Source organism: Chenopodium quinoa, unplaced genomic scaffold (assembly GCF_001683475.1).
Source record: "Chenopodium quinoa cultivar QQ74 unplaced genomic scaffold, ASM168347v1, whole genome shotgun sequence".
Lineage (NCBI taxonomy): Eukaryota > Viridiplantae > Streptophyta > Magnoliopsida > Caryophyllales > Amaranthaceae > Chenopodium > Chenopodium quinoa.
The window spans coordinates 3,962,971-3,975,204 of NW_018743919.1; the positions used below are offsets into that span (position 1 = coordinate 3,962,971).

The 12,234-nt window shown below is 37.3% G+C and overlaps 3 protein-coding genes across 3 annotated transcripts; 1 reads left to right on the top strand and 2 right to left on the bottom strand.

The window, feature by feature from the left end:
- On the top strand, positions 1-4,605 carry LOC110687458 (putative pentatricopeptide repeat-containing protein At3g25970). The gene has a single exon (XM_021864112.1). It carries the CDS (start codon positions 1,893-1,895, stop codon positions 3,999-4,001), a length of 2,109 nt encoding a protein of 702 aa, XP_021719804.1. The 5' UTR covers positions 1-1,892; the 3' UTR covers positions 4,002-4,605.
- Positions 4,606-4,704: 99 nt separating this feature from the next.
- LOC110687461 (inositol transporter 4-like) lies at positions 4,705-8,008 on the bottom strand. The gene is made up of 6 exons (XM_021864113.1): positions 7,753-8,008; positions 7,421-7,491; positions 6,708-7,043; positions 6,466-6,573; positions 5,556-6,170; positions 4,705-5,446 (listed from the first exon to the last, which is right to left on the bottom strand). Exons 1-6 carry the CDS (start codon positions 7,886-7,888, stop codon positions 4,967-4,969), a joined length of 1,746 nt encoding a protein of 581 aa, XP_021719805.1. The 5' UTR covers positions 7,889-8,008; the 3' UTR covers positions 4,705-4,966.
- Positions 8,009-8,049: 41 nt separating this feature from the next.
- LOC110687462 (inositol transporter 4-like) lies at positions 8,050-11,409 on the bottom strand. The gene is made up of 6 exons (XM_021864114.1): positions 11,075-11,409; positions 10,768-10,838; positions 9,853-10,188; positions 9,619-9,726; positions 8,719-9,333; positions 8,050-8,612 (listed from the first exon to the last, which is right to left on the bottom strand). The coding sequence occupies exons 1-6, from the start codon at positions 11,208-11,210 to the stop codon at positions 8,133-8,135; spliced, it is 1,746 nt and encodes a 581-aa protein (XP_021719806.1). The 5' UTR covers positions 11,211-11,409; the 3' UTR covers positions 8,050-8,132.
- Between the last annotated feature and the right edge of the window lie 825 nt (positions 11,410-12,234).

Genomic DNA, 12,234 nt, shown 5'->3' on the forward strand with positions numbered 1-12,234 from the left:
TTGTCTGAAATTATTAAATACAATAAATTAAATAATTAAAAATGAAAAAACCGTGCATCGCACGAGCTTCCATCTAGTGGAATATATTAAGAATTTTTAAAACAGAAGTCATATGAAGTATTTTTTAGCATAATAATAGTAAAAAAAAACAAGGAAAATTTAATAACAATAAACCAACCTTTGCCCCATTCTCCCATAACGAAACAACCTTTAAATCTGCTCAAAATAAACACAAGTTTGTATTTTTTCTCTCATAATAAACCCAACTGACCTATGACCTGAACAATCGGTCATTTTATTTATTTTCCTTTAATTATTTTTTTTAGATTAACAAAATAAATTAAATTAAATTAAAAAAAAATAAAAAAAAATAAAAAACTCAAACCTCCCCTAACCCCACTGCCAACCCCTCCTCCATTAAATCCGGCCACCATGCCCTTCACCACCTCCCTTTCCGGCCACCCTCCCCTTCACCTCTCTTTCCAACCACCTTGTCTTTCTGGCCACAACCCACCCGAAACCGGCCAATCCCCACCCGAAAACCCCCACCGGAACCGAACAAGCCTAAAACCCCCACTCGGATTCCGGCATCCTCCAAGACCCCCACCCTTGAAATCGGTATATCCTTAAACCCCCACCAGCCACCACTTACACCGACGCCGCCCAAAACCATCTCCCCTATCTTTAAAACAAATCACCTTACTCATATGCTTCAAAACACCACCATCTTTACCAAACTCAGAAGCATTGGGTGCCTTTGCTACTCTTGGCTTTACCCAATACTTCTCGTCTTCTCCTGAATTGCACATTCTACTCCTTCCATCTTTGTCAGTTATTCTCCATTTCTACTTCCAGAACCTCTACTACTGCCTTGAGGCCCTTGATCTAACCACCAACAAAATCTATACTTCTTGTTGTGTCAAATTCATTTTATCAATACTTCAATAACTAAATGTCTGCCCCTCTATTTTCTCATCCTACATTCCAACCTGCACCCGATAAATTGAATTGGGCACCATCTTAATTACCTCCAAATCTATAACTACGCAAAGTTTGCAACAAATTGCTTATGAATCTGAATAGTAACTTCCTCAGTGAATTGATCTCCAAACAAAAACACAACACAACATTAATTAAAAATAAAATAATTAAATAATAAACACAACCCTCTGCTGCCCAGTACTAGCGCCACCAACTCGCAACCCCTCGCGCTACACAACCTCGCCCACCGGCAGCCACCAATTCGAACAAGCAAAATCATAATGGGGCGTTGAGTGGTGTCATGGAGGGTGGCGGAAAGGGAGGGGGGTCACCGGAGTCAGGGGAATGGGTTGAGCACCGGCTGCCAGCCGCCGGCAGTGTAGGGGTGGTGCTGTGCTTGGAGGTGTTGCTGGCGTTTGGTGATGATGTTGTGGTTGTTCTTTGTTGTGGCAGTAGGGTGGTTTTGATTTTATTTTATTTTTTTTTTATTTCTTTTTTTTGTAAGAATTATCAAAATTTAAAAATTAAAAAAAAAAAAACTTGACCAATGATTTAATGACATGTGGACTTTTACCTGTTATAACAGGTAGGTAACCTGCTTGGTCCATTTTGAGCGAAAAATGGCAAACTTCTGTCTAATATGGGCAGATTTATAGGTTTGTCCATTTTGGGAGAACCGGCCAAAGGTTGGTCTATTTACGTTAATTTTTCTAAAAAACAAAAAAAAAAAGTAATTAGCATAATAAAGTTAGTTGTTTGGGCCGTACTTGGGCTTTAATTCTATATGTTGAACCTTACCTGCACAATTAGACCTCTACTTAATTTCCTTACATTTATAACGTTAGGTTTTGTGCCATATAATTCTCTCTAATTTATTTCCCTCCAAAAAAAACGGTAATTTAAATAGATGAATGAAGACTTTGAGATCAGCTGTGAAAAGCTGTTTCTACGAGGTTCCTTCTCTCCATTGTCACGCATTGAAGCTTGGAACAATAGAAAGCACTTACGATGCAAACGTTATCGTAAGCGGGTATGCGAAACACGGTCATTTGAAGATTGCACACCAACTGTTCGACGAAATGTCTCGCAGAGATACTGTTTCTTGGAACACCATGATTGCTGGCTATGTAAATTCTGGATCTTTTGGTCCCTCTTGGAAACTATTGATTGATATGAGACGGCGTGGATTCGCGGTCGATAAGTACACTTTTGGTAGTATTCTTAAGGGAGTTGCTTCCAATGGAGAGTTTAGTTGTGGGGAGCAATTGCATTCTATGGTTATTAAGGCGGGGTCTCAATTTAATGTTTATACTGCAAGTTCACTTTTGAATATGTATGCTAAGTGCGGGAGGATCGAGGATGCGTATTCGGTGTTTAAGATTATGCCTAACCGTAGTTCTGTCTCTTGGAACGCTATGATTGCAGGGTTTGTGGAGCAAGGTGATTTTGAGACTGCATTCGAGCTTTTCGATGGCATGGGAAAAGAGGGCGCGAAGATTGAAGATGGAACAGTTGCACCATTATTAACAGTACTTAATGACCCTGATTATTTCCGGTTACCTATTCAACTGCATTCAAAGATTATCAAGCTTGGGTTGAGTACTAACAATATTGTTTGCAATGCTCTTCTTACGTCATATTCTGAGTGCGGTTCGTTGGAATATGCAGAGAAGATGTTCTATGGTGCCTTTGATGTTCATGATTTGGTAACTTGGAATTCCATGCTGGGGGCATACCTTCTACATAACAAGGAAAGCCTTGCATTTAAAGTATTTGTTGATATGCAATTGTTTGGTTTCGAACCTGATATATATACATATACCAGTGTTGTCAGAGCCTGTTTCAAAGAGACACATCAGCTGTATGGAAAATGTGTCCATTGCTTGATAATAAAGCGGGGACTAGAGAGTTCCACAGCAATAGCCAATGCATTAATAGCTATGTATATGAAGTCGACTGAAAAAGCTGTAGCAGATGCACTAAGATTGTTTGAATCAATAGATCCTAAAGATTCCGTCTCTTGGAATTCTGTTGTAACTGGGTTCTCACAGTTTGGCTTCAATGAAGATGCAATAAAGTTCTTTGGGAAGATGAGGTCACATAATTTTGGGATTGATCACTATTCTCTTTCTGCAGTCCTGAGATCTTGTGCAGACTTAGCAGCCTTGCAATTGGGCCGTCAAATTCATGCTTTGACTCTTAGATCTGGATTAGAAACTAATGAGCATGTAGCTGGCTCCTTAATTTTCATGTATACTAAATGTGGCCTACTTGACAATGCTAGAAAGTCTTTTGAAGAAACCCCAAAAGACAGCCCAATTACTTGGAACTTTATCATTTTTGGGTATGCTCAGCATGGGCAAGGCAAAATCGCTCTTGAGCTTTTCCATCAGATGACAGAAAGTAAGGTGAAGCTTGATCATGTGACCTTCGTTGCTGTCCTAACTGCATGTAGCCACATGGGTTGGGTGGAAGAAGGTCGAAATGTTCTTAAAACAATGGAATCAAAGTATGGCATTACACTGCGAATGGAACATTATGCTTGTGCTATTGATTTGTTTGGAAGAGCTGGGCTCTTAGGTGAGGTGAAGTCCTTGGTCAAATCAATGCCATTTGAGCCTGATGTAATGGTGTGGAAAACTGTATTGGGTGCATGTAGAAGCTGCGGAGATGTCGAATATGCAACTAAGGTTGCAAATCATCTGCTTGAAATCGCTCCTCAAGAGCACTGTAGTTATGTTATCCTGTCTGATATCTATGGGCGTCTTAAGAGGTGGGAAGAAAAGGCTAATCTGACAAGGTTGATGAGAGAAAGGGGAATAAGGAAGGTCCCAGGCAGCAGCTGGATAGAGATAAACAATGAAGCTCATGCTTTTAATGCCGAGGGTAGTTGTCATACCAATGTCATAGAAATATATGCAACCTTAGAAGGACTTATGAAGGAAATCAGAATGCTAAAAGATGCCTCTAACTTAGAGATTTCTGTTGAGGAGTGGGCTCTCCTTGATGTTGATTGCTGATGACTCGCTGACAGTTCAAGCATATATCGTGGACTTGGCAGCAAAGGTAGTTATTTGAACATTTACCTCTAGCTCATGTCCTGGAATTAGCCTTTTAGATGGAAGTATAATCTACTCTGCAGTTCCATCTTTAGGATTAACATGCTATCTGCTTCATCAAATTATGACAACATGCTCAACCTTTGTTGTTTTAATTTGCATAAAATGGCAGTGACAATTAAAAATAAAGAGGATGTGGATTCCCAGTTACGCTGTTATACGGTTTGTTGGTGTCTTTTCACTTGATTTTCTTTTTGTCCTTTCTAATGGACCTGGAGAGTGAAGTGGTGGTATCCATGACATATAACAGCCACGGATCCATAAATTAGCTTTTGAGTAAGTCCCAATGAAAAAAGCATTTTGCTGTTTTTAATCACTAAAAAAAATTCAATTACAATGAACCATTAATTATTAAAATAAATCACAATTTAGCTCCTTTAAAAAAACATGTTAAAAAAAAAGTGATGCTAAAATGGTTGGGGCCATGCCATGCCATGGGCCAATGACATTGAATATATGTTTCGTTGATAAAGTTTAGAGATATATCTTGGTTTCTAGCTATTCTCTTTATTATAACTAATAATATAAGTGTTTGGCTCTTTGTTGATTATCGATTGGGTTTTAGTATATTAATGTTGATTGTATTCAAATTTAAACAAGCCATGGTATTTTTTTACTTAAGAAAAAGAAAAGCTTAATTATGATTGTTTACGAACCATTACAAAGGAAGGATATATACAAAAACTAAAGATAGACGCATTTGACGAAGAATTTGATTCTTCCCGCAACCTAGCAAGTACATTTTTACTTAGAAATGTAAGAAAGCTATTCATCCAACTAGTGTTTTTGATGGCTAAGAATGAATTCTGAAATCATTATCGCATTATAGCTAGCTTTATTTGCTTATTTTACTTGATCACTACTAATCAAGATTCACTACCTTTGTTCTCTTGCTTTCTTCCCCCACCTAGAAGCCTAGGCTTGAATCCCTTTTCTAGCATATGCTCCACCTCCTCAATGGGTAGCCCTTTGGTTTCGGGCACCAAGATGTAGATAAAAATGAGCCCGACTATTGAGAAACCGGCGAACAAGAGGAAGGTTCCTGCTGATCCCAAGGCTTGGGTTAGGGTTAGGAATGTTTCACTAACAATGAGATTAGCTGTCCAGTTAGCCACGGCAGCTATCCCTCCACCAATTCCTCTGTACCTCAAAGGGTATATTTCTGAGTTCACGATCCATGGTGCTGTTCCCATTCCCGGGGAGAAGGATATGATGTATGCTCCTAAAAGAATGACAGCCAAAAAACCAAATTTGCTAGGACAACCTTCTGTGAAGTACACTCTTCGCTCCTTTAGACATGCTGCTTTTAAGCCATCTGTTTTCGACACACATGCTCCTGGATGTAACTGATAATATACCGAAAAGAAGAACAAGGAACCTAATTAATATGACTAGTACTTTGAAAATAACATTCTACAAAGCAAGACATTAAGAAGTTTAAGTAATTAAGTTTACCTCATTTCCTGGATTTGCACGGAAAGCACAACCTGAGGTGCTTTTCAAACAAGTCATACAGTTCCAAGTTGCAGGATTTTGAGCAGTGGAAAAAGCAGGACAAGTAGAGTTAACTCCAAAATGGGTAGATTCTGCAACACTGATTCTAGGAGCATGCGCAGCAGCTTGATAGAAGACAATAGCCAAGGCAATAAGGCATGTAATGATGCCAAACAAAGAAATGATCATAAGCCTCCTTCTCCCATACCTGTCGACAAACATCATGCTGACAACCGACCCAACTGCATTAAGTCCGGAGGTGATTAAAGAAAGATCCATGGCCGTGCTTTTCGAGGCAATCCCTGCTAACTGCACAATTGTAGGGCTGTAGTACATGATCGTACTGATACCCACAAACTGTTGAGCCACTTGAACTGTGACTCCAGCATATAGCCCTCTTCGGAAAACTTGGTTTCCCCAAGCATTCTTTATTTTGTTTAACATGTTACCTCCACCAACTAATTCGTCTTCTGCCTTTTCAGAGTCAACCGATGCCTTGAGTGCTTTCATTTCCTCTTCCAATTCTTCTGCAGGATAGATCTTAGCCAAGATAGCTTCTGCCTCAGACACTTTTTCCTGATCCCAACAAAGAAAGGGAAAAAAATTCGTAAAAATCTTGGAGTTGACAAAGCTTGGGAGGTCTACATCGACTAAAAATGTACACAAACTCCCTATAACTGTTTGTATTTGGTGGCAAAGTCTTGTATGAGACGGTCTTTTAATATGCAGTAACTTGCAGGAAAATCAGATAACGTACTGTTCACTGTTTTTGTGTAGATGCAACTCTAAACATCTGATAATAAATATGTAAAAGGTCTCACATAAGACTTGCCGAATTATGAAGTTACAGTTGCACATAATTCACACATACCTTTCTGTAAAGCCATCTAGGAGACTCTGGAAGGGACAACATCAAGATTAGTTGCACTAATGCTGGTAGAGCAGCCACCCCCAGCATCCATCTCCAAGTCCCCTTAACCTGAATGACAGTACACAGGACCGGTACATATCTAAGTTTGTTAGTAAAAAAATAAATCACAATATAACATTTTTCACAAGAACCTAAACTTTGCCAAATATATGTAGCACATAGGCCACATACAGATACATTACCCGAGTGAAACCAAGGTTGATGAGGTAAGATAAAAACTGGCCTCCTGTGATGAGAAAACCATTAGTGCTAACAAGGGCACCTCGGATCCTGCTAGGGGAAGTTTCGGATATGTACAAAGGTGAAGTCATAGAAGCCATTCCGACTCCTAGGCCAACAAATATTCTTCCAAGTATGATCACCCATGGAGCAGGAGCAAGGGCCATGATAACAGCACCAATGAAGAACAAAACATCAGCAATTATAATTGTTGGTCTCCTCCCTTTCTTATTGTTTAGCCACCCTCCGAGTCCTGCTCCGATGATTGCTCCTGCAACCGCCATGGACACAATGGTTTCCTACCAAACGAATCATTCACAAAAAAAATCTCAAAACTTCATTGCATGGTTACTCCCTTTTAAAGTTGTTTAGCAGAAATTGTTTATTTAAATGAGTATATATTACTAATAATTTTATTCTTATTTTGCTACTGAAGCTGAGCATAACACATCAAATTTCTACTACTTAAACATGTCAATCCAAAGAGCATTAACCACAGAGTACAAGTTGAAATCTGATGCAACATACGTACGTATTTAACACCTAAAGAATGCTATTAACATAAATTAAAGAACAAAACTTTGAGGTTTCTAGTGAGTAACATTGCTCTACTCCGCTGAAATATTCTATGCAAAAATCACTAAAATAATAATAGTAAAATTAGATACATATATACCTGCAACCATGTTTTTCGTTCCACTTCTTTAAAATCTTCCTTAATGTAAAGAAGAGCACCAGATACAACACCTACACAATCAATTTAATCACCATTACTCACCAGTCACCACCAATCTTCTTCAAGCATAAAACTTTGACATAAATTAAATTTTATACATTTATACAATAACCACCACTCATAATATATAAACCCCGCCTTAGACACACGCGTTACAGACTGTGCCTAAGGCAGATTTGGTTCACATGTGCGCAACTTTATCTCTAATCAACCTAATTAAATGTAAATTAAGTAAAAGTAATAAACAAGAAGGTTAAAAAAAACAAACCAACCTGTGTCATAACCAAAGAGAAGGCCTCCAATGCCAGCAGAAAGAGCAAGCCGCATAATATAAGGAGTTTTTCCAATTGTTCTGAAACATTCTGTAAACTCTGTTCTATCTGCCTTCACTATTCCACCTTCCACCATTTTTTTTTAATGCAAATTTCTGTCTTTTTATTTCTATTATTTTTAAGAAATCAAAACATTTAAGATTTCAGTTTTTAAGAGTGAAAGAGAAAAAGAGGAGAGAAAAGGAGAAAAATTTGTGTAACTTTTTTTTTTTTTTTTTTTGGTACACAAATTTTTTCCCTACCTTTGTTCTTATTTTATTTAAGGTTCACTACATTATTTGTTCTTATTTCACTACATTATTTTATTTGATCATGACTAATCAAGATTCACTACCTTTGTTCTCCTGCTTTCTTCCCCCACCTAGAAGCCTAGGCTTGAATCCCTTCTCTAGCATATGCTCCACCTCCTCAATGGGTAGCCCTTTGGTTTCGGGCACCAAGATGTAGATAAAAATGAGCCCGATTATTGAGAAACCGGCGAACAAGAGGAAGGTTCCTGCTGATCCCAAGGCTTGGGTTAGGGTTAGGAATGTTTCACTAACAATGAGATTAGCTGTCCAGTTAGCCACGGCAGCTATCCCTCCACCAATTCCTCTGTACCTCAATGAGTATATTTCTGAGTTCACGATCCATGGTGCTGTTCCCATTCCCGGGGAGTAGGATATAATGTATGCTCCTAAGAGAATGACAGCCAAAAAACCAAATTTGCTTGGACAACCTTCTGTGAAGTACACTCTTTGTTCCTTTTGACATGCTGCTTTTAAGCCATCTGTTTTCGACACACATGCTCCTGGATGCAACTGATAATATATTGAAAAGAAGAACAAAGAGCCAAATTAATATGACTGGTACTTTGCAAAATTTATTTTAAAAAGCAAAGACATTTAGAAGTTTTAGTAAGTTTACCTCATTTCCTTGGTTCGCACAGAAAGCACAACCTGAAGTACCTTTTAAACAGGTCATACAGTTCCAAGATGCAGGATTTTGAGCAGCGGTGTAAGCAGAACAAGTAGAGTTAACTCCAAAATTGCTAGATTCCGCAAAACTGATTCTAGGAGCATGCGCAGCAGCTTCATAGAAGACAATAGCCAAGGCAATAAGGCATGTAATGATGCCAACCAAAGAGATGATCATAAGCCGCCTCCTCCCATGCCTGTCTACAAACATCATGCTGACAATCGACCCAACTGCATTGAGTCCGGAGGTGATTAAAGAAAGAGCCATTGCAGTGCTTTTTGAGGCAATCCCTGCGAACTGCACAATTGTGGGGCTGTAGTACATGATTGTATTGATACCCACAAATTGTTGAGCCACTTGAACAGTGATTCCAGCATATAGCCCTCTTCGGAAAACTTGGTTTCCCCAAGCATTCTGTATCTTGCTTAACATGTTATTTCCACCAACTAATTCGTCTTCTGCCTTTTCAGAGTCAACTGATGCTCTGAGTGCTTTCATTTCCACTTCTAATTCTTCCGCGGGATAGATCTTAGCCAAGATAGCTTCTGCCTCAGTCACTTTGTCCTGATCCCAAAGATAGGGAAAAAAATTCATAAAAATCTTGGAGTAAACAAAGCTTGGGAAGGTCTACATTGAATACATACCACAACTTTCCTATAATAACTGTTTAGATTATTTGGGGAAAAAAAATTATATGAGACGGTATTTTAATACTTAGTAACTTTCAGAAAAACCACATAACATTATACTGTTTTTTTGTAGAGGCAACTTTAAACATCTGATAATAAATATGTAAAAGGTCTCACATAAGACTAGCCGAAGTTACAGTTGCACATAATTCACTCATACCTTTCTGTAAAGCCATCTAGGAGACTCCGGAAGGGACAACATGAGTACTAGTTGCACTAATGCTGGAATAGCAGCCACCCCCAGCATCCATCGCCAAGTCCCCTTAACCTGAATGACAATACACAGGACCGTGTACACATCTAAGTTTGTTTGTAAGAATATAAATCACAGTATAACATTTTTCACAAGAAACTAAACTTAGCAAAATATATGTAGCACATACAGATGCATTACCTGAGTAAAACCAAGGTTGACAAGGTATGATACGAACTGGCCTATTGTGATGAGCAAACCATTAGTGCTAACAAGGGCACCACGGATCCTGCTTGGGGAAGTCTCGGATATGTATAAAGGCGAAGTCATGGAAGCCATTCCGACTCCTAGGCCAACGAATATTCGTCCAAGTATGATTACCCATGGAGCAGGAGCAAGGGCCATGATAACAGCACCAATGAAAAACAAAACATCAGCAAATATAATAGTTGGTCTCCTCCCTATCTTATCATTTAGCCACCCTCCGAGTCCTGCTCCGATGATTGCTCCTGCACCCGCCATGGACACAATGGTTTCCTACCAAACAAATCATCCACAAAAAGTCTCAAAACTTCATTGCATTGTTACTCCTTTTGAAGTTGTATAGCAGAGATTGATTATTCAAATGAGTATATAATATTATCATCGTTTAATACTAATTAATTATGTTTATATTTTACTATTGAAGCTGAACATAAGACACCAAATTTAATTTAATGGTCCACAACTTAATTGAAAGAGTATTAACTATGTCGTAGTACACTATTAGATGTGTTATACTCGTATTAGACATGTCAAACAGATTGGTCGTGTCCATTCTAAAATTCGACTCTAATTTGGTCAGATAGTGCTCAGTTGAGCAGTTTTAAAAAACTCTAAGCAGGTTGAGTTGGGTTTACATCAATCAATTTCATGTTCAAATCGAGTCAAGTTTAGACATGTTAAGTTGGAACCTAAAGCAACATACGTAAATAACACCTAAAGAAATGCTACTCCGTATTAATGTAAAGAACAACACTTTTAAGTTTCTTGTGAGTATACATGTAATGCCTAATTCCAAACTTTGGTATCATCGAGATAAATACTAAGCAACAATCACAAAAATTAAAAACATACCTGCAACCATGTTTTTTGTTCCACTTCTTTAAAATCTTCCTTAATGTAAAGAAGAGCCCCAGATATAACACCTACACAATCAATTTAATCATCATTATTCACCACCAATCATCTTCAAGCATAAAACTTTGACATTATACAATAACTGAATAACCACCACACATAATATAAACCCCGCCTTAGACACAAGCATTAACATACGGTGTAGTCTAAGGCGGGTTTGGTTCACATATACGCAACCTTACCTCTAATCAAATCGAATGTAAATTGAGTAAAATTAAAAAACAAGAAGATTAAAAAAGCAAACCTGTGTCATAACCAAAGAGAAGGCCTCCAATGCCAGCAGAAAGAGCAAGCCGCATAATATAAGGAGTTTTTCCAATTGTTCCGAAACATTCTGTAAACTCTGTTCTATCTGCCTTTACAATTCCACCTTCCACCATTCTTTTTTGCAAATTTCTGTCTCTTAAAGAAATCAAAATATTCAAGATTTCGGTATTTAAGAGAGTGTAAGAGAAAAAGAGGAGAGAAATTTGTGAAACTTTTTTTTTAATCACATGTAGTGCGAGTATTTTCTTAATTATTTGCAGTCAAAGTAAATATAATATGACGTCGTTTGAAAGTTGAAACCAATCAGAACAATCTGGATAAAGAAAGAGATTAAAAAATTTATATTACCCTTTATTTATTTGATTGATGACCAATAAATCTCTTATAATACGGGTGTTTAGGTGTAGAAATAACGATGTAATCTTGTAAAGTTGTACTCCTACTCTATCTTGGACTACTGGAAAATTAAATTATGGATTTTAAACAAAGAAAGTTATACTCTTACTAGAGATTTGTTTATAATATGGAGAAAGATAATTTTCTACTTCGTAAATTTTTTTATACATGGTAAGTAATTTCTATTGTAGCATATTACTTGTAAAAAAAAAAAAAACAACACTTTAAACATTGACATATTAACATATCGGTAAAAAAACAACAACTCGGTAGGGACAAAGGATAAAGCATGTGAAAGATTTATTAGATAAAAAAAACAAAGGTAGAAGAAAAAAAAAAACTAATGACATCATCATAATATTTTGGTGAAATTTTTTTTTATGTCAGAGTAACATGTATACAATTTGAAAAAGGGTTGATGTCAGGAACATTTTGTTTTAGTATTAGTTAATAAATTACTCATTGATCGAGTATAATAAGACTAAAAGATTACGCTCTGAAGAAACTATTGTATGGTCTAATAAGATAAGAATCAACGTTAGTCTAGTCCACGTACAATTGGATCGAGTAGTGGATACTGTTTAGGGTTGTTTATTCAGTTTGTGTTAAACTCTAACCAAGTTGAGTTTTAGTTAATCTATGTTTTCTTTATTGATTAAAACTTGTTTGTAGGATCTAATTATAACTTAAATAGACTTTTGTTGAAATTTGTTATTATACATGATGTTACGACACAATAGA

Excerpts from the sequence above, each read along its gene's own strand:
- LOC110687458 (XM_021864112.1), top strand. The coding sequence starts at position 1,893 with ATGAAGACTTTGAGATCAGCTGTGAAAAGCTGTTTCTACGAGGTTCCT.
- LOC110687461 (XM_021864113.1), bottom strand. The coding sequence starts at position 7,888 with ATGGTGGAAGGTGGAATAGTGAAGGCAGATAGAACAGAGTTTACAGAA. Across the intron at positions 7,492-7,752 it reads TCTCTTTGGTTATGACACAG|GTGTTGTATCTGGTGCTCTT; the intron begins GTTGGTTTGTTT and ends TTGATTGTGTAG. Across the intron at positions 6,574-6,707 it reads TCAACCTTGGTTTCACTCGG|GTTAAGGGGACTTGGAGATG; the intron begins GTAATGTATCTG and ends ACTGTCATTCAG.
- LOC110687462 (XM_021864114.1), bottom strand. The coding sequence starts at position 11,210 with ATGGTGGAAGGTGGAATTGTAAAGGCAGATAGAACAGAGTTTACAGAA. Across the intron at positions 10,839-11,074 it reads TCTCTTTGGTTATGACACAG|GTGTTATATCTGGGGCTCTT; the intron begins GTTTGCTTTTTT and ends TTGATTGTGTAG. Across the intron at positions 10,189-10,767 it reads AACAAAAAACATGGTTGCAG|GAAACCATTGTGTCCATGGC; the intron begins GTATGTTTTTAA and ends TTTGTTTGGTAG.